The following is a 22,314-nucleotide window of genomic DNA, read 5'->3' as shown; positions in this document are numbered from 1 at the left end:
ATTTTTGACGGGTGATCAGACTTGTGTGTAGTCTCATGTTGTCACAATGGAACACAACTCCTTCACAATTAACAAGTTCTGGACATTTCTGGACGATAGATTCATAAAAACTGCCCAACTGCTGACAGTTCACATTCAAATTGATTGTTTGGTTCCTTGGCAGAAGCTCAAAAACACGACACCTTTAAAATCCCACCACACTGAGAGCATAACCTTCCACTCATTAATGCCTGCTTTCGATGTTGTTTGAGGTGAATCTTCACGTCGGGACCAAGACTGTTTGCACACCACATTGTTGTAAACAATCCACTTCTCATCACCAGTTACCAGTCGCTTCAAAAAAAGATTGTTTTCCTCACATTTAATGAGCGTATTGCAGATGTTTATATGCGCTGTCAAATGAACTTCTTTGAGTTCATGCGGAACCCAAATATCAAGCTTGCTTATGTATCCCAGCTTTTTCAGGTGGTCGTGAATGCTTGAATGATTGATGTTCAATGTTTCTGCAATCTCTCATGCCATGTAATGTGGGTTTGACTAGATCAATGCTTTTATTTTGTCATCATTAACCTCGATGGGCCTCCCTGACACAAGAGCATCATTGAGATCAAAATCACCAGCACGAAATTTCATGAACCATCATTGGCACTGACATTCTTGTAGAGCATTATCATCATAAACTTTATGCAACTTTTCACTAGCTTGACATGCGTTCTTCCCTTTTATGGAAGTAAAACAGTAAAATATGACAAAAATGCACGGTTTGGTCTTCCATCTTCAACTTGTAAAATCTTCAAAACTCAACCAAATTGCTCAATTTTTTTTCGAATGAAACTGGACTGTCAGCTATCAAATGACATAGCAATAACCTAGATGTGAATGACTCTAGTACTTCCAAAAATGAACGAGTGCCATCTGTTGCAAATATGCATCATGACTTTTCCAAAGACCCAATATAGCAAAATACTATAACCTGGGTGGCTTATAAACAACAGAAATTTATTCTCACAGTTCTGGAGGCTAAGAAGTTCAAGATCAAGATGCTGGCAGATCCATTGTCTGGTGAGGGCCCACTTCCTAGTTCATAGACAGCAGATTTTTACTATGTTCTCACATGGTGGCAGGAGCAAGGGATCTTTATGGGGTCCCTTTTATAAGGACATTAATCTCATTCATGAGAATTCCACCCTTATGACCTAATCACCTCCCAAAGGCCCACCTCCTAATACAATCATATTGAGGATTAGGATGTCAATTTATGAATTTGAGGAGGACATAAACATTCAGTCCATAACAGTTACTATTCCTCTTTTTTTCCAATTTAGTTTGTGTGGCAGTGTGGAAGAACCACCACATGAGGACAGTAACCAACTACTTCATAGTCAACCTTTCTCTGGCTGATGTTCTCGTGACCATCACCTGCCTTCCAGCCACGCTGGTTGTGGACATCACTGAAACATGGTTCTTTGGACAGTCCCTCTGTAAAGTGATTCCTTATTTACAGGTAATTGTTTTTGACATTTTTGGGGGTTCAAACACAGAAGCTACTATAAAGAGTATTTTCAATTATAGTCATGGTGCTCTATTAAGTTAACTAGTGAGTTGAGAAAGAAATATACTTGCCCAAGGAGTTATCAAACTTAAGGAAAATAGTACTTGAGACTTTCTGCATAAACAAGTTAAGCTCTGGGTAACAATAAAGCAAAAGAATCCTCAAGTCATTTTGAATGCTGCATAAACCTTTAACTTTTTTGATCTCTAATTTTTTTATTGTAAAATAAGGAACTTGAACAAAATAATGACTGAGCATGTCCCAGAACAAATAATTGAGGGCTATCTGTTTTTTATGTGGTTTTATTTCATACTGAGAAATTAAGGGCTATATGATCAAAGCAGCATAGTGAACCGGTTTTAATATAGGTTGTGAACCAAACTACTAGGTTTAGAATCTCTGTCCTGCCATTCACCAAATTGTATGCTATCGAGCCAAATACCTAAGTTCTTTGTGATTCACCTATTTTAAAAGGATACTAATTTTAATCAAAGCTATTACCTATGGCTATTATTAGTCTACTTACATAACTTATATAAATCCCTTGGCATAGTGATTGCTCTCTGGAAGATGATCTTATAAAACCATAGTATGTTCTCAATAAATATCAGTCATCATCATCATTAGATATTTTATTGTTCACTAGTGAAAGCAGATTTCCTATAACTCATTGCCCTACAAGAAGTTAAGAACAAGTACTTTCAGAGAATAATTTTCTGATTGATATTCTGATACCTCTAAAATCTTTGAAAAAAAAATTACCAAGCTAGTGGCCACAGCCATTAATACTAAAACACATGGATTCCCTTAGCAATTGGGCAGTGAGTAAAATGGTGGCTACTCTGCACTTATGTTCCCATACCCCATATCTCGTATCCATTCTCCACCCATCAGGAGGAAATGAAAATGTGTTCCTAATTATAAAAAATTCATACAGGTAGAGCAACTGGACATTGGAAAGCAAATAAATGACACAGACATTACACCCTTTACAAAAAGTTAATGCCAAGTGGATTATAGGCCTGAATGTAAAACACAAAACTACAGAACTCCTAGAAGCTAACTTTAGAAACTCTAGATGACCTTGGGTATGTTGATGATTTCTAAATCAACACCAAAGGCATGTTCCTTGAAAGAAATAATTGATAGGCTGACTTTTTTAAAATTAAAAACTTCTGCTCTGTAAAAGACAATATCAAGACAATGAAAAGACAAGCCACAGACTGCGGGGAAATATTTGTAAAGGATACACATAATGAAGGACTGTTATCTAAAATGTTCAAAGAACTCTTAAAACTGGATAATAAGAAAAACAATCCAATTAGAAAATAAGCCAAAGACCTTAACAGATACCACACAAAAGAAGTTATACAGATGGCGAAGAAGCACATGAAAAGTACTCCTCATCATGTGTCATCAGAAAAACGCAAATTGAAACCACAATGAAATAACACTACACAGCTATCAGAATGGACAAATTTTAGAAGAAACACTAGCAGCACCAAATCCTGGTGAGGGTGAGGAGTAATAAGAACTCTCATCCATTGTTGCTGGTAGAATGTAAAATGGTACAGTCACTTTGGAAGACAATTTGGTGGTTTATTCCAAAATTAAACATAATTTCACCATATGATACAACAATTGCATGCCTTGGCATTTACCCAAAGGAGGTAAAAATTTATGACCACACAAAAACTTGCATACAAATATATATGCCAGCCTTATCCATATTTACCAAAACTTGGAAGCAACCGAGATGTCCTTCACTAGATGAGTGGATAAATAAACTGTGATACATCTAGAAAACAGGATGTCATTCAGCACTAAAAATAAATGAGCTGAAAGCACCAAATGAACAAAATGAACAAAGAAAAACTCATAGATACAGGTAACAATTTAGTGGTTACCAGAGGGTAAGGGGAGAGCAGGGAGGTAGAAGAGGTAAAGGAGGTCCAATATATGGTGGCAGAGGAAGATTTGACTTTGGATGGTGAAAACACAATCCTATATTCAGATGATGTATTGTAGAATTGTATACTTGAAAACTATATAATTTTATTAACCAGTGTCACCCCAATAAATTTAATAAAAATAAGTGAATAAATAAATGAATAATTTAATTTTTTTTAATTTTGTTTTTTAAAAAGAAATGAACTATCAAGCCATGAAATGACAAGGAAAAACCTTAAATGCTTATTACTAAGTGAAAGAGGCCAATCTGAGTAGACTACATACTGTATGATTCCAATAATATGACATGCTGAAAAAGGCAAAAATAAGGAGATAGTGAAAAGATCAGGGGTTGCCAAGGATTGGGAAGGATGAATAGGCAGAGCACAGAGGATTTTTAAGGCAGTATAACAATAATATATAATGATAGATACATGTTATACATTTGTTCAAGCCCATGTAATGTGCAATACCGAGAGTGAACCATAAGGTAGACTATGGGTTTTGAGTGATTGGGATGTGTCAGTGTAGGTTCATCACTTGTAACAGAGGCACCACTCTGGTGGGGGCTGATGATAATAGGAAAGTCTCTGCATATGTGGGGGCAGAGGATATATTGGAAATCTCTGTACTTTCTCCTAAATTTAATGTGATCTTAAAATTATTCCAAAAATAAAATCTTAATAAAAACAAAAGTTGGGGAAGTGCACAAATACCCCTTTAATAGAAATTATATGAATTAGCCTTTTAGATCTGAAATGTTACAGAGATATCTGTAGCCCATTAATTCTTCAATGACTTCTTATAAAAAGAAGTGATACTTTTTTTATGTCAGATATTGATAGAATAGTTAAGTGGGAAATGCCATGGAAATTATAAGCTTCATTATAAACATTAAGTTTAACTATGAGACTATGAGATTAGTTTGTGTAAGTTGGCTGAAAACCATGAATGGGTTACAAAAATAAACTGTAGCAAAATTTTTTGAGAGAAATTGTACATTGGCAGCAGAAAAAAAATATCCTCATAAAAAAAGATCAGTAAGAAATGGGTCTTATGGTATTTTCATGGAAACACTGGGGAAATCTTAATAGCAGAGAATTCTAATATTTCACTATCCCTGTGGTACTTCCAGCAAGTTTTGTATTTCTCTTGGTTCCAATAAACACCCGGAGGGAAATTTGAGGAATCCTCTTAAGTTTCAAGATGGCTTTAGTTGCTCAGAATCTTCTCATTGCTGAGAGACTCTTGCTCTCTCTATGAAACAGAAGATTCCCCAGTGGTGAATGGATGATGAGGGAGGGATGCATCATCCTGAAGTTGGTGAAGTCCTGCTCTATTACACAGTGATACCTTTATACAGACTAGGTATTCCAGGTTCTCCTATGAGCACGTGAGGATAGACTGAAGGCAGCATGAAACAGTGAGTGATGCAGAGTATTGGTCTCTTTTAAAGTTATTGGCAGTATTCTTTCACACAGCGCAACTTCCCAGGTTCTACAGTTGAAGGAACATCTTCACCTCCTGATAGACTCTGCTTCTCTATAAACAGTGTCCAGTCTCATCAACTCCTCAGTTAACCCTCTTCTCTATAGGCCAAGGAGAAAACTACTGGGTAACCATAAGATCTAAGTCAGATGGAAAAGACTGGATCCATATATTATCTCATTCAACATTACTTCTTGATAGACAGTTGTAAATGCACAAAAATATTGGCACACAGGTAAAACTAGTTTCCCCAAAATCTCACAATATTTATTTTCCATAGAATTTTCCCAAATGAAATGAACAGTGTCAATGGTCAACAAGCCATTCTTAAATTTGAGTAGTTTTTTTCTTAGTTGTAATATTCTGAAAATATATAGGCTTTTGTCCTGTATACTATACTTATATCCTACTGAATATTTAGAAACATATTACAAAATGCCCAGCCAAATTTTGGTTGCATTTAAGATTTTTTTGGTGCAGATATGCTAAAATTGGGACCATACAGAGATGATTAGCATGGCCCCTATGCAAGGATGGCATGCAAATTCATGAAGCGTTCCATATGTTTTACAACCAGACTGAAGGTCAATCCCTCCCATTGATGTGTAAACAGTAACCAAGGTTCAACTACAACAGGAGGGCACACTCAACCAACTCAAGGGACACACCTGGATACCCAGCTCACATGACCAGGGAGATTGTGCCACTGGGCCCCACAGGACACTCACTTGGCTCGCTTGATGGCAGTCTTTCAAGTGAACTGTTTTGAGTTGACTATTATTATCTAATAGTAGAGGGAAATACTAGAAATGACTTTATAATTTGAACCATGCTATTTCTATTGTACTGATCCACATTGATTAGAATTCATGAATAATAAATCACTAAGACTTGTTGAACATTATACACTTCTAATTTCTCAGTTGGATAAATATAGGCCTAACCCAGCAACTGTGCACATCTAGATTGTCACAATTCTATTCCCAATTAGCAAGAGTATTGAGGGGCCCTGGGTGCTTGTCATATTTGCAGGGAAATAATGGAGGTTGAGAAGAGAAGAGGATTCTTCTGGGGAAGATACTTGAATGCACTCTAAGGTAGCATCTGGGAATTCCCAGGTGCCATCCAACCTAAGCCTACTCTGATAGAGTTCAGCCCTTTAAGATTATACTTAAAATGAAATTAACCTCCAAGAATTCAACATAGTTTAAGCCTTTACTTGTAATTTCTATGACTATTCTTCATCGAAAAGTGGTCTGTTCCAATTAAAATCTGGAGCTCCAAGCTTGAGAATGGAAGAAAAAGCTAATGGTATAATCATCATTATCATTGCCATAATCGCAATAAGTAATAAACACACAGCATTTCTATGCCAGCACAGGGCCAGGCATTTCACATCTCAACGGACTCTCCCTATAATTCCACGGTTGGGTACTATTATCATTCAGTTTTACAGATGAGAAGACTGAGGCATAGAGAGGTGAAGTAACTTACCCAAGGTCACACATTTATCAAGTGAGATGGGATTCAAGCCCAGAAAACCTCGTTGCATAATTGATTACTACTCTGCTGCCTTTCTAGAGAGAATCAAAGCAATCAGAGTGGCAAGAATCTTATCCTGTCAATTTTACTCACTTAACAGAAAAAATAACAACACATGCACATTAGGCCAAAAGCTGTAAGTGGGTGTCCCAACACTGCACACATAGCTGGCAGGAGAGAGGGAATAGATGGGTCATCCTGATGCCTTTTCTCCTGTGCTGTGTGGGCTCTCAGATCCCTTTCACTCATCATCACCAATAGTCAGTGCATCAGTAAGGAAGGTACTGATGGAAGAAGCAGAGACACCTGCCCTTCTACATATTGTTGGAGCAATGCAACTAGAAAAGAAAAAAGAGAGAGAGATGAGTGGACTGCATCTATTGCCTTAGATGGAGGCTTGCAACTATTCATTAATTCAAAAAATATTTATTAAACACAGAAAACACTGGGCCAGATCCTGGGGACACTGTTATAAGGGGAAAATACAGTAGCAATTTCTCCTGCCATCGAGATTTGTTCCAAAAGAGAAGACAGATAATAAATCAATAAACAAAATAATTACATTATAAGTACTGGGAAAAAAATAAATAAAAATTTGTAATAATCGAACCAGTGACCCTGTTGCTCAGAGCTCACACTCTTAAGTGAGCTCTTAACCAACTGAGCCACTCGGCCAGTCCAAGTCTTCTTTTTAAAGATGAAATTTTGAGAGTGGTATCAGGATCAATTGTTCATCCAGTATAGGAAAATACATTAAATAAAATTGCATGAATTATATTGAAATCATATTATATGATCATGTGGGTATAGGCATGCTTAACATGTTTCCTTACTATTTCCTTACATTTTCAAGTTTAAGTATCCTTTGTGGTGTTAATAGTTATATAGAAATATGGACTAGGTGAGCCTATATACATTTTAGAAGTAAGTTGCTTATAATTGCTATGCTCAAACTTTGATGAGGAGATCAATACACAGAACTCTCTTTTAACATAACTCATGCCTTTCTTTGGGTGCAACATGTTAGAAATGAATTGATGTACAAATAGCCTTTGTTATTTGAAAATATGAAATGAGATACCTATAATTCAAAAATGGTAATTAAATGCAATTGCAATCAAATTCCTACATCATATTTTTAAATGACGTGTTGGGCCGACCAAGTGGTGCGATGGTTAAGAACTGGTTTGAGACACCAGAGGGCCCTTGTTCGGATCCCACATATGAGGGCCAGTGACACTGTCCTCTACAGCTAAGATGCTGAACAACAGCTCAACCTGGAGCTAGGCTGCCATGAGTTGCCAGCAACGGCGTAGACTGAAAACAAAAAAAACAAAAACGACGTGTCATGTTATTTTCTATAAGTGAGAGAGTTTTCAAGTTCAGACTACACATACGTATGTGGTTTTTTTTCTTTTTTCCCTTTGAAGATATGATTTTCCTATCAGTGGAAAAGTTTTAGGACAAAATAATGATAGTAATTCTTCAAAGAATACCATATTATAAATTTAAAACATTTGGCATCAAAGGTTACAATGTTTAAATAGCATCTTGTTTAGTAGGGAAAATTTTTTTTCTAATAAATTTTAATATCATTTTTGGCAGTGTTTGTTTTCAATAGAAAGCACTGCACGAAATGTTTGGCAGCTTCACAAATGATTATTTGTTGTGACTGCTTTTCTAATCAGGTAAAAAATATTAAGAGTGACCCATTGAACACCTGGTGCTTCTCTCTCACTCTGACCTTTTTTCTCCAGACTGTGTCAGTGTCTGTGTCTGTGCTCACACTGAGCTGCATTGCCTTGGATCGCTGGTATGCAATCTGTCACCCTTTGATGTTTAAGAGCACAGCCAAGCGAGCCCGGAACAGCATCGTCATTATCTGGATTGTCTCCTGCATTATCATGATTCCTCAGGCCATTGTCATGGAGTGCAGCACCATGCTCCCCGGCTTAGCCAACAAAACCACCCTCTTCACAGTGTGTGATGAGCGCTGGGGCGGTAAGTACATGATGGTTGGTCCACAGCCAATATTTATGTGAGGGTTGCAAACGGAAGGTTGGCTTTACAGAGCCATTGTAAAGCTGGCCTCCTGCGTTTTATGGGCATTAGTTAATATACTTTTGCAAAAGCATGAACACCAAGTTGAAACCCAAAATAGTTCCACAGAGAAACTCTAACTATTGTTGATCCTTTAGAAATGCTATGCTTTATTACCTCGTGTTCAGATAGGGAATGAAAGGAGGAATCATTCCACAGTTTAGGTCTTGTTATGTTAGTTTTTCTTAAATTCTCTAAAACAAAAAGGACTCACTGATGTGAATCCAACTATGTATTTTGGACTGATTAGCATTTTATAAGATGGTACATTATATTGCATCCACTGTCAAGTTCCCTAATAGGCTCCAAATAAAACTGAAGTTTTCATTTTAAAACCATGTCCTGCCACCAAAGATGCCTGCAGTTGAGTATGTGGACCTATGCTGCTCTCTGAGTCAAATTATATAAATTTGCTTTCTTGGTTTATAACATATTAAATGATAAACTTTATCATGGGCGTAATTATTATATAATGTAAGAATTATATTAGTTATGAATACTTTTTGTTTTCCTATCTGATATGTATGGTAATTAAATTTAAACAAGCAAAAGTTTGGATGTCTTGTGCTCTTTTGGTTCAGAACACTCAGTGACAGTCTTTGAGGTGTCTCTGTGACAGTGGACACACTTTTATCAATGCCTGGTGATGGCACAAATCTGAACATAGCAAAGAATAACAGGAAATAATATAATCCTGCATTTCAGTATAGCATACACTAGTTACAAAGTTATCCATGAAATCTGAGGAAAACAGTGTCCTCTTCTGGATAACTATGTAATAATGGCTCATAACTAGGGAATTTAAACTTTAGGAGCATTTGTGTATTCGAAAGCTGTACAGTTATGCTTATTAGAAAGATGCATCTAAAAAAGCAGTGCACTCAAGAGATTGTTTATGAATCTGATATTTTCAAGTATTTGAATCTTTGATTTTATGTTAATTCCTACCCTGGTACTTTTATTGGAACACTGAAAAGAGAAAAGGTCAGTCACTGCAAAATTAGGCATATACTTTCACTATAGCCAGATAAAATTTAAAAGACACTGGGATTATTCTATACATTATCCAGAGACCTATAGTAACTAAAACTTTACAATTTGCTTTTTCTTTTACCCCAAATATTATAGTTTTGTTGTTGTTGCTGAGATTTACCCTTCTTTTCTAACATTTGGACAAAAGTTTACAGAGGAGGTGTTAATATTTCAGCAAAGCATTCAAGACGAGTAGAAATTCTTCAGACAGGTAAAAAGGAAACTGATGTCCCAGGAAATAAGAAAACCCACACAATGGGCACCATTACTTGAAGAAGAAAGGAAGGGGGTCTGAAATGATAGTTTCTGAAATGTAGGGGTATGCACTCTAATGAACTGTTTTTTGAAAGAAGGGGAGCTGAGGACTGATTGTAACATGTCTCTAATGCAATTGCTTTATAATTAGCTATATTTGGAAAACAGCCTAAATATCTCTCAGAATTCTTTAGTTAACTAATGATGAAACTGAGTCAATAAATTATTTGCTCAGTATTATGAAGCAAACAAGTACATTTAAATTCAAGCTTCCAACTCAAAAGTTGGGATTTTTTTAAGTTTACGGAGATGGTAATTAGATAAAATACTCACCTATTATTCAATTTGTGTCAGTAATAATTTCTCTAAATTATTCTGGTAATTAGTTTAATTTATAAGTTTGTAGACTCCTTTTATAAACTTTTCTTTCTTTTTTTTTTTAATGTTGTCCTGAATAATCCAGTAGCATTCATTCCCATAAGAAGAAATTTGCAAAGGCAGAGAATTTTGTCAGTTACTATGCTTAAGTAAATAGCCACATAATTTTCTAATTACCTTTCAGCAATAAATATTTAAAAATCATTTCAACCTTGACATTTTTATTATGTAGCTCTAGCAGGAACATTTTCTCCCCCAAAAGCACTTGTTGTTGAATACCTTAAAATCTAAACTCAGCCTTCAGACGTTCACTTAGTAAAACTATTTACCAGTGTTTATATATTAGCCCATAATTACTTAAAGTTATTACAAAGGCTAAAATTAAGTGATAGCAAATTGAATTTAATCATCCTTAAAATCAAACAAGAAAACATATGAAATTATTTTTTTCAAATATTGAATGGAATTGTTAATCACTTAATATTTTCAAGAATGTAAAAGAACTCAAAGCAGGTTCTTATCATTTTACTCATTAGACATTTAGTTTATTATAATGATTTTTACATAGCATAAGCTTTGTTAATTTAGGCTATTTATAAGTTCATTTTCAACTTAAAATGTTAAAACTCAGGCATATGTGAGAGTCACAACTAAAACACATCATAGGAAATTACATCTTACAATGTCAGCTCTCTAAAGTTCAAACATCTTTAAAGTCTGAATTTACCCCAATTATTAAAAATGTGTTATGCTGTATCTTTTATTTGAGATTAATTTATGAACTATTTTTTCTCTTTAACCTAAGTTAATAATGTAGTTATAAAAGCAGACAGTGATCTCATAATTGCCTTAAAACGAATATTACACTGTGGAAAGAATCAGTAAACAATGTGGTCACTTGATTCATAGCTATCAAATCACATTTCAGAAAGTCTTGTAAATGCTGTCTCACTCATGGTACAAAATAACTAAGAACTCTGTCTTACTGAAAATGTTACCAGAAAGATGTAATTTTGTGGATAAATTATGTCTGCAACTCATTGTATTCATCATTGCCTATGGCTTGTTAGAAAAAACAAATAGTAGACTACAAACCATAACTTTTGGCAGGCACACTTGACACTCAAAAACAAATAAAATGTATGAATATTTATTTTAATAATATTAAAATGTGTCTTTGTATACTCATATATTCATTGTTTGCTTTAGTCACATCAATTCATACTTCTAAAATTTAAAAATTCTTCCAGAATTATATCCATACTCTCTTGATTGATTGGTTAATAAATACATAGTTTCACAGGATGGATCTTATTAGAAGAAAAGTGACATTCTTTTTGCACAAAATCAAAGATTTAATTTTGTTAACTGTTCATTCATCCAATGATTAATGAGCATGTACTATTTGTCAAACATTGTTCTGGACACTGGGAGTTCATAATCTCTCCTGGATTTTATTGCCAAATTGTTGTTTAGTGGTCTGAAAAAAATAATACTGGATCCTTTCTTTACAGCCAAATTAATTATGGCATCTGGCCTATTATGAGATTTTGAAAGTATATAAATATGTGTGTATGTGTATAAATAGGAACATTTATTGGAAATATTTATTAGGCAAAAGATAATAAAATATATTACAGATTCAAGTAAACTTTAATGAATCCATTAGTTTTAAAAAGACAATCCAAATTGAATATTTGAGAAATTATTTTCATTTACTTGTCCATTAAGTCCCTGATAGGTGTAACATGAAGAAGAAAATGTTTGTAGTTTTTCTAGATAAGTAGATTAACATGTTGGCTCAATAATGGACCTTAACTCATCTGAGAGAAATTAAGTTTTGTCCGTCCAATATATGATATTATTCTTTAATTAAGTTTTGCCTAATATATATTATTCTTTAATCTCTGATTTCAAAGCCTAAAAGATTCACATTTGCTCCTTACTTGTTGGTTTGACATATGTACAAGAATTTATTCAAATATGCCTATTCATCAGTTGAGTAGAGACACCAATTTTTAATGTTTGTCAATTGTCAAAATGCTGTTTTCTAATATAGGTAGTCCTAAATTAGAAATAGGAAATCCTAAATCAACAAATTTCATGTAGCTACATTCTAGGTTATATATAAATGTTTTTAAATATACTAAAGACATTGCTCATCAAGTACAGAGAGACTCCAAAGATTGTTTCAACAGATACAATTTAAAATTTCAATGGTATTCCTGGGTTTCCAATTAGCTTAGACTCTAAATATGAAATGAGGAATTTAAGATTATCCTGTTTCCCCAAGTATCTATAATAATCCCTTTATTGAAACAATCTATCTTAGCCTGAAAGTATGATTTTGCTTGGTCAACTCTTTTCTGTGTGGGTGTTCATTATCATAACATGCACTTACCAACCAATTACATATTTTTCTAACTATTTATAAGTATACAGGCTGCTGAATGAACTTTCCCATCTGTTTTAAACACCAAACTGTTATCACGGTGATGGTATCCATAGCTGCAATTAAAAAAAAAATTACCTATCAAAATCTACCTTCCTCTACTCAATTTAGTCTGATGCACACATCAAGGCTTTGCAGGTATGTAAGCTTCAAAGGTATATTTTTATGTGGGCTTATGTGACACCTTCTTCAAAACAAATAAAAGTTCAAAGCCACTCAGGTGCCTGGAAAGTGCTGAAGTTGCTCTCCAGTTTCTTTGAAATTGGTTCACCAAATGCTGCTAGGGCTGTAGCACTTCAAAGGGGAAGGCTGTTTATTATTCCTCCAGTCAGGCTGCTTGGTTTCTATCATTTTTTTATGTAACAGGCCTGTTTGACAGGATAAACTTGAAAGGAAGCTAGAAACTGATGAGCTAGGTGTGTGCCACTTGGGCTACAAAGAAGCTAAACATGACACCTCAAATTGGTCTCTTAGACCTGGCAGCACAGGCATCCTGCTGTCCCCTCTGAAGAAGACAAAGTTTTAGAAGGAAGAATAAGGAGAATATTAAACCTAAACAACGCCAGAAGATAAGGCTGTGAAGTCAAGAAAGTGGAGGATATTTAACTCATAGATGTGTTTAAAATATATTCAGTAAGAATTAAATGAATGAGGCCTTTTGAGCTTCCTTTGCTCGGCCCGCTCCAAACTCTTTGGAGTGTACTTTCTTTTCTAATAATGCCCCTTGAGCCTTTCTCTACCTTACTGTTTGGGTCACTTCTGTTTCTTTGAAATGCATTTTTTCTCCTAATAAACTCCTTTTCTGCAACTTTAACAATGACAAAAAGTTAAATGAATGATTGTTCAGTAAATGTCATCATTAGTATGGTTATCATCAAAATTATTGTTAGTTAATCCTGACTATAAATTGCCCTTACCACATTTGACCACATACCACTTCTTCATGCCTCTAAACGAGTATGCCCTTTCTGAAATAATGAAAAGAATAACATGCTTGGAGGCGATAGCATTATCCTTCAATGATAGTATGGAACCAACCCCATTGCCAATATCAAAGTCAAAATAAATTATGTAATTTTTAGAAGTGAAAAAAATTTTTGATTAGCATTCAGTTAGAATTACAATTAATTATTGCATTTAATATTCATGGAATTTATGTAGGATTTTTTTTTGTTTTCTGTTTTACATTTAAATAAAAGTAGCGAGATCACTAATAAATTAAAATACCAGATAAGGAAAATATCTTTTAAAGCATTTAAAAATAAAGTAATGGATATATTTTTTAGAAAAATCTAAAAAAATAATGTTAAGTCATTCATTAATTGAGTTATTGAGTCTTTAATAAATGCTTAATCTTTGATAGGTATCACTCGTTTACATAGACTTAATGATAAATGAGAAATCACTATAATCCTAGAGGTGCTCATACCTAATAAGTGAAATATATAAAAAAAGAAATTACCTATATTGGTTTAAAAACTAGCTTTAAAAAGCCCTAAAAATCTCATTTTTATTAAAAGTACATGCACACATACATATATACACATACACAACATACTTAGAAATTTTGTATATAATCTAGTAAGTCAACAAAAAGAATCATTATCAAATATTTGGTGTATTTATTTTACTGAATTTTTTTCCACATTTGAAAGTACAACTGGGAATAGCTTCCCATTTCTCAGGAAACTTATATTCTAATGAGAAGGAATCAACTGAGTCAGCATTCTCTTCCCATTTTAACAAAAGCGGTAGTAATTAGGTTTTGATTGAGTCATGTACCTCTTGTAAATGCAAGTAAAGGATAACCCAAACTAATTTTTACTAATTAGACACATGTAATTAAAACAAAAAGAAAGGCTTTTTGATAAACAAATGCTTCTTTGGATAGACTGTGGCAGTATAAATTAAGAAATGGCTTATTGTTCCTCTTTGAGTATATTAAATGAAATTAAGACTTCACATTTAGTATATATATATAGATATAGATATATACATATATATATATATACAGACACACATATATATGTAAATGTAAGTAGATAATATTGTAAATTATTTTTCCCTTTTGTGTATATACATGCCAGTGAAATCGTATAGAAAGTAAATGTGTATTCTGAAGACAAAACACCAACAAAGTTTCCTTTTAAAAATCTATGAATTATAAGATTTTATTATTTTCACTTTCATTCCAGGTGAAATTTACCCCAAGATGTATCATATCTGTTTCTTTCTGGTGACATACATGGCACCACTGTGTCTTATGGTGTTGGCCTATCTGCAAATATTTCGTAAACTCTGGTGCCGACAGGTATGTATTTCAAACAATTTCCTTGTGTTTTCTTTGGGATGTACTTAAAAACAAAATTTAAGAGTGGATTGAACCAACATAATATGCTTAGCAAAGGACTGTGTATTCTTCTAAAATAATGAGGCCCCGGCTATGACAATATGTCTAGGCATTTTTTAGGGTGACATTTAGGGAATATATTTTGTCAACTGACTTAATAACTTTACATTTTAAATCTCTGTGATTAATTGACAATTTTTGTCTGGGACTAATATTATAAATTTTTCTTTTTTTTTTAAAGGTTTTTATTGGGGAATTGGGGGAAGGGGAACAGACAAGTTGCTATCCTTTTGTTCTTCAGTCCAACCGTAGAGGACGTCGCCTCACTGGCCCAAATTGGCACCATCATTGGGCTCTTTGGGCGAGGCAGATCAGTTGCCAGCTTCTGGAAGGCCGCTCACTGCGGCTGCTGGCCGCTCACGCTGGCTGCTGGCTACACACGGTAGCCCATGGCAACCCACTGCCACAGGGACTGCAGCCCACGCTGTTGCCGGTGACTCAGGGCAGCCCAGCTCCAGGTTGAGCTGTTGTACAGCATCTTAGCTGCAGAGGGCAGCATCACTGGCCCTCATATGTGGGATCCAAACCGGGGCCCTCTGGCATCAGAAGCCAGCTCTTAACCAATGCGCCACTCGGCCGGCCCTATAAATTTTACTTTTTATGAGACATAACAAATAAAAATTCCTTTAAAATTTCCTGATACTGTAAGTATCATTATTTTTTGGATGAGATGTATGTAATACATTTTTATTTTATGGGTTAAATCTCCAAAGATTTTTTTAGAACAGTAAAAGAATCAAGCAAAATTTAGAATTTTAGAAACTATTTATAATGCTGATTTGGGAGTAATGAAGTTTGTTAGATAATTTTGCTATGTCAGTGAATGTATTTATTCACTTAGTTGTTCACTCGTCAAATATTTATCATATTTCTTTTGCATACGTGTCTGAGTAAAAGCTAAATGCTCCGGTCTGTCATTGATTAATTCATAGTCTACAGGAGGGAAATAGTCAGATGCAGAGTGAAAATCACCATAATAAATATAAGCACAGGGAGTCAGAGGAAGCCTTAGTGCAGGGGGATCTAATTCAGAGCAGGTAACATTTAAGTTAAACCATGATGATTCATAAGGAATCACCAACAAACATGTAGTGGTTTATAAAGGTACAAAGGATATAGCTCAGCCTCTTGTAAACTGTATATTAAAATGTCACATTACTTAAAGATGTATATCTCTCTTTCTCTAAATGTATTGCCAGTACTTTGAGATTTCCAGGCTTGTGGAAAGCCATGTCCTTAGTCTGTTTGCTCTGACATATTTTATCCAATTGAAAGAATTTGTTGGGCCACTTTAATGCATTAAAATAATTTAACAAACCTTTCTTTTGTTTTTTGTCTGAGGATGAATCTTAATTTGATTCCTCTTCAACCCTTGTTATTCAAAGCAGTTTTGAAGATCATCTTGGATATGAGCAACAGTTGTGTTTTTCAACCCTACATGTCTCATAATTCCAATTGTTTTCTTTTCCTCTATTTTTGCAAATAACTCATTTCTTTTATGACTTCATAAATGCAACCAATACCAACCCTTATTAGTATTCTCTTCCACAGTCTTTTTAACTAAAATAACAAATGTATACCACTGTAAAACATAAGTGGTGATATTCCACATCCTAACAATTATATCCTTAACACTCTTCACCTGGCCATGAAGTCAGTGTCACATATTTTGGGGTGTTTGTTACTATTGTACCCCACTTCTTCATGACTATTATACTGGTCAGTTTTTGCTAGATTATTCAGCTGTTTAAAAAACAAACAAACAAACAAACAAAAAAGTATGTAGCTTGTGTCAATAGTTTGTTTCACTCATGTTCCATGTCAGTGGTGAGGATGGGCTGTGGCTATGCTCCACTTGTCCTCCCACTCCAAAGCTCATTCTAAAGAAACAGCACTTCCTGGGACACACCATGCTGGGACTAAGGGAAAGGCCAATAAACCTGGAAGAAATATGTAATGTCTCTTAAAATTTATGCTTTGAACTGGCATCATGTTATGTCTCCTCACTTTTCATTGGTCAAAACAAGTCATGTGGTTAAGCTTGACCATGAAGAAGAGAACTATCTTTTTGTCACAGAAAGACCCTGCAAGTCAAAGGGCAATGAGGGTCTTCTTACAAGCTGGGGACTGAATGATTAGGGATGACATAGTACAGAGAAGTCAAAAACATAGATTCAAGGTACAGACTGTATGGATTTCAACCCTAACTCTGCAACTTAATAGATACGTGAATTTTTTCAGTTAGTTAAATTTCTGTGTCTCTCTTTCATCATCATTAAAGTGGGGTTGCATAGCAACTACAACACAGCATTGTTAGAGTTAATAGATGGATTCATTCAAGTACCTAGAGCATAGTGTGTATTACATAAATTAATAGTATAAGCTGTTATTCGACCTTTCAAGTAATTTTGCTTATATTTCTAAAATAACAAGCATGTGTTGAATTGGGGTATGTAACTACTTTCTTAAATAGATTTCTTTCATAGCATTTTAAGGAGGAGTGGTCCATGCGGGAATCGAACTGGCAATCTTGGTGTTCTCAGCACCACACTCTACCGATTGAGCTAACCTGTCACTCCCATTTCATAGCATTTTAAAATAACATTACAATGGTTTTTTATTTGTCTATCTCCTCTAGTAACTTGAAGACAGTACACTCTTGCCTTCTTCTCATATCCTTCCAATTAGTACATGCTTAGCCCATATCAGTTGCTCAATAAATACTTTGTAAGAAAAAAGTGACTAAAAGAATAAGAGAAAGTACTTAAAAAGGTTAGACAGAGGAGGACAAGGGGAATCCATTGCCCAGTTAGAGAGAATGTTGACAGAAAAAGTAGAATTTGAAAAATGTTTTGAAGGAGAAAAAGCATTCAATAAGCTTGTAGGACTAGACATAGTTTAGATTTAGACTAGAAATATTCAGTGTTATAAGAGCATTCTCTAGTTCCATATTTTACATATCATAGATTCTTATATTTACTTATTGATTTATTTACAGATTGACATAACTTTAAAACTCCTTGAGGGTACCTGAGTCTGTCTTGTTCATCACTGTATCCCCAACACTTAACATGGTAACTTACACAATGAAAGCACTCAAAAATGGTTTATTGAATAATTGGATAACTACCAAACCCCAACCAATTTATCTCTTTGTTATTTAAGCTTATAGTTCTCCATTTTTCAAACTCTAAATTAAGTTCAAAATATACTACAAGTTCAGAAATAATCTACATTCCTTTGAGTTCTTTTGGTGAATTGTCCTGGCAAGTCTATGCCACACAATTCAGAATATTTGCAGTAAAATGCCTGGGCTGTGAAACTGAAAACATTTACAAAACATATTGGAATAGAAAATGGCAAGTCCAGCTCAGTTCACTTTAGTAGCCACAATAAACTACATGAATCACAATTGGGGTGATTATGTAGAATTCTGCTTGAGCAACTCTGAGTTCCCAGCTGTTAATGTCTCTGTACAGAGATCCAAGGCATTATATGTGCTAAATCACATATAGGCTAAATCAAGTGAGCCATCAAATGAAGGACCTCTCCTGTTTGCTCATATTATTAGGAAGATGTATAGAATATATTGCATACTTTGGAATTAGTAAGTGTAAGATTATTAGTGAGCAAAGCGTGTGTCCTTGTCTGACTTTCTCAAGAACTTTAAACCCATTAAAATAACTTTAATGCTTTCTTATAATCTAATTAAATTCTCTCTTTAACAATGTGACTCAGAGAAATCAGTCTTGAAATTCTACAGCCTTCTCTAAAACTCCACTTGTTAAGACCTGCTTACTCTTAGGTTACTTGTTCCTGTGTGCATCTGTCAGCAATCTTTCCAGTTCTAGCTCTCATATAATTCAACAAGTTAATCTTAATCATCATGTAGGTTCATGTTCATTCATTCCACAACTATTTATTAAGCAACTACTATGAGTCTGCTACTGTGTGAGAAACGAGATGAACTGTAAGAGATATTCCAATCTAAAACTAAATTTCAGATTTCCAAGTTCTCTTCAATTGTGAAAGACCTTCCTTGTCCCAACTTTTATCAGTCTCTTCTACTGACCTTTATTCTTCCATACTCTTCTAAGAGAACTTAATTAATATTAGGTGATGACAATTCAGTTTATCGTGAGGAAATAGAAAAGTGTAATCACAGAGGCAGAAACAAAAGGCAGTAACTCAATTCTACATATAGAAATAAAGAGCATCAGTAAAGGTAACTACATAGATAAATATAAAAGAGTATAAATGGGGCTGGCTGAGTGGCGCAATGGTTAGGAACTGGCTTGGGACACCAGAGGGCCCCGGTTCGGACCCCACATGTGAGGGCCAGTGACACCGCCCTCTAAAAAAAATAGTATAAATGTATTTTTTTTGGTAATTATTTTCTTCTCATATTTGACTAAAAAACAACAGCATAAGGCAATAATTATAAAACTGAAGATTCAGCTTATAACTTATAAAGATGTAATACAAAGGAGAAAGGAGGGAATGAAGGTATATTGGAGGAAAGTTTTTACGTATTATTAAGATTAAGTTAGCATTAATCTATAGTATTTGTCTTTCCCTGTCTGACTTATTTAACTTAGTATAATACCCTCTAGATCCAGCCATGTCACTGCAAATGGCAAGATTTCATTATTTTTTATGGCTGAATAATATTCCATTGTATGTATGTACCATCTTTTCTTATCCATTCATCTATCAATGGAAACTTAGGCTATTGTAAATAATGCTACAATGGACATAGAGGTGCATGTCTTTTCAAATTAGTATTTTGGATTTCTTTAGATAAATGCCCAGAACTGGAATTGCTGGGTCATAAGGTAGTTCTATTTTTACTTTTTTGAGGAACCTCCATACTGTTTTCCATAGTGGCTGTACCAATTTACAGTCCAATCAACAATGTATGAGGGCCCCCTTTTCTCCACATCCTCACCAACTCTTGTTTGTTGATTTATTGATGATAGCCTTTCTGACAGGTGTGAGGTGGTATCTCATTGTTGTTTTGATTTGTATTTCCGTGGTGATTAGTGATATTGAGCATCTTTTCATGTGTCTGTTGGCCATGTGTATGTCCTTTTTGGAGAAATGTCCATTCAGGTCTTTTGCACATTTTATTTTGATTGTTTGGTGTTTTTGATGTTGACCTGTATGAGTTCTTTTTATATTTTCTATAGTCATCCCTTATCAGATGTAACATTTGTAAATACCTTCTCCCATTTCGTAGGTTGCTTTGTTGGTTTGTTTTGTTGATGGTTTTCTTTGTGGTACAACAACTTTTCAAATTGATGAAGTCCTATTTGTTTATTTTAGCTTTTGCTTACTTTGCCCTAGGAGACACATCCAAAAAAATATTGCTAAGACCAATGTTAAGTAGAATCTAAAAAAAGCAAAACAGAAACAAACTCATAGATACAGAGAAAAAATTGATGGTTGCCAAATGGGAGGAGTGTTGGGGGATCAATGAAAAGGTTGAGAGATCAAGAAGTACGAATTGCCAGTTATACAAATAGTCATGGGGATGTAAGGTAATGTACAGTGAATATGGCCAATAATATTGTAATAACCTTTATAGTGGATACTAAACATATTATCAGGGTGATCACTTAGTAAGGTATATGTGTCTAGCCACTATGTTGTACACCTAAAAGTAATATAATATTGTATATTGGAAGAATTTGTATGTTGGAAGCAACTGTAATTGAAAAAATAAATTTAAAAAAAGTCTTCGCTATTAAAAAATAGTAAATATTGTTATATAAATTTCACCACAATAAAAATAAAAGTTGATCTAAAAAAGCTGATGTTAATCTAAACGGATTATTTAAGCTTTTAATTATCCCAGGGTAACTACTAAGAAAATAACTTTAAGAATGTATGGAAAGAAATAAGATAATTAAAATGGTTTACTAGAAACTATCTATTTAACACAAAATAAAGCAACAAAATAGACATAATATGTGGAGAGAACAAATAGCAAAATGGCAGATATAAATCATAGCTTCTCAATAATTACATTAAATATAAATGAATAAAGCACTCCAGGGATATGCAGGATCTATAAAGCAAATAATAAACCATGTTCCAACTGTATTCTATCTACAAGAGATACCTCTTATATTCAAAGACACAAAGAGGTTAAATGTAAAATATTAGAAAAGATATACAATGCAAACAGTAACCAAAAGAAAGCTGGAGTACCCATACTAATATCAGACAAAAGAGATTTTAACAAAATGTATTGCTGTAGATAAAAAGGGACATTTCATAATGATAAATCAATCCATCAGGGAGGTATAAAGATTATGAACTTATCTGCACTTAACAACTAAAACCTACAATACATGAAGCAAAAATCAACAGAGTTGGAGGGGGAGATTGACAATACAACAATGATAGTTGAAAACTCCAATACTCCTCTTTTAGCAATAGGTAGAAAATCTAGGCAGCAGATTAACTAGGAGATAGAAGGCATGAACAAAACGATCAACTGATTAGATCTACAGCTATCTATAAAACAATCAGAAACAGGACAATGTGCATTTATTCTGAGTGTACATGGAATCTTCTCCAGGACAGTTCATATAATAAACCATGAAGAATTCTTAAAAACATTCGAAATTATTGAATTCTTAAAAAAGTACATTCTCCCATTACAGTAAAATTATACTGAAAATTTATCATAGAAATAAAATTGAGAAATTTACAAATATCTGGAAATTAAACATTACCATTTAAAATAACCAATAAGTAAAAGAAGAAATCACAAAAGAAATTAGAAAATACTTTGAAATGAATGAAAATGAAAATACATGTACCAAAACTAATGAAATGCAGAAAAAGAAGTGCTTGAAGGGAGATTGACATCTGCAATAACTATTCAAAAAGAAGAAACATCTCAAATCAATAACATAACATTCTACCTTAAGAAATAAGACATACAATGCAATATATACATCGAGTATTATAGAAATATACACTTGAAACCTATATAATTTTGCTAATCTAGTTCACCCCAATAAATTTAATAAAGATTTTTTTAAAAATGAGATAGAAAAAGTACTAAAAACCAAAGCAAATAGTAGGAAGGAAATAATCAGGATTAGAGTGTAAATAAATAAAATATAAGAAAACTATAAAAAA

At 34.0% G+C, this 22,314-nt stretch overlaps 1 protein-coding gene across 1 annotated transcript in view; it reads left to right on the top strand.

Annotated features, from left to right (window-relative positions):
- The window catches only part of HCRTR2 (hypocretin receptor 2), a 109,326-nt gene that overhangs the window by 64,249 nt on the left and 22,763 nt on the right, over positions 1 to 22,314 (top strand). The window contains exons 2-4 of the mRNA XM_019629392.1: positions 1,326 to 1,504; positions 8,290 to 8,533; positions 14,945 to 15,060. Coding sequence (XP_019484937.1) covers positions 1,326 to 1,504; positions 8,290 to 8,533; positions 14,945 to 15,060 — 539 coding nt within the window. The remainder of the gene's footprint in view (positions 1 to 1,325; positions 1,505 to 8,289; positions 8,534 to 14,944; positions 15,061 to 22,314) is intronic.

The sequence above is a fragment of the Hipposideros armiger genome, unplaced genomic scaffold, assembly GCF_001890085.2.
Source record: "Hipposideros armiger isolate ML-2016 unplaced genomic scaffold, ASM189008v1 scaffold_847, whole genome shotgun sequence".
Classification (NCBI taxonomy): Eukaryota; Metazoa; Chordata; class Mammalia; order Chiroptera; family Hipposideridae; genus Hipposideros; species Hipposideros armiger.
This window is presented reverse-complemented; position numbering and strand designations above follow the sequence as displayed.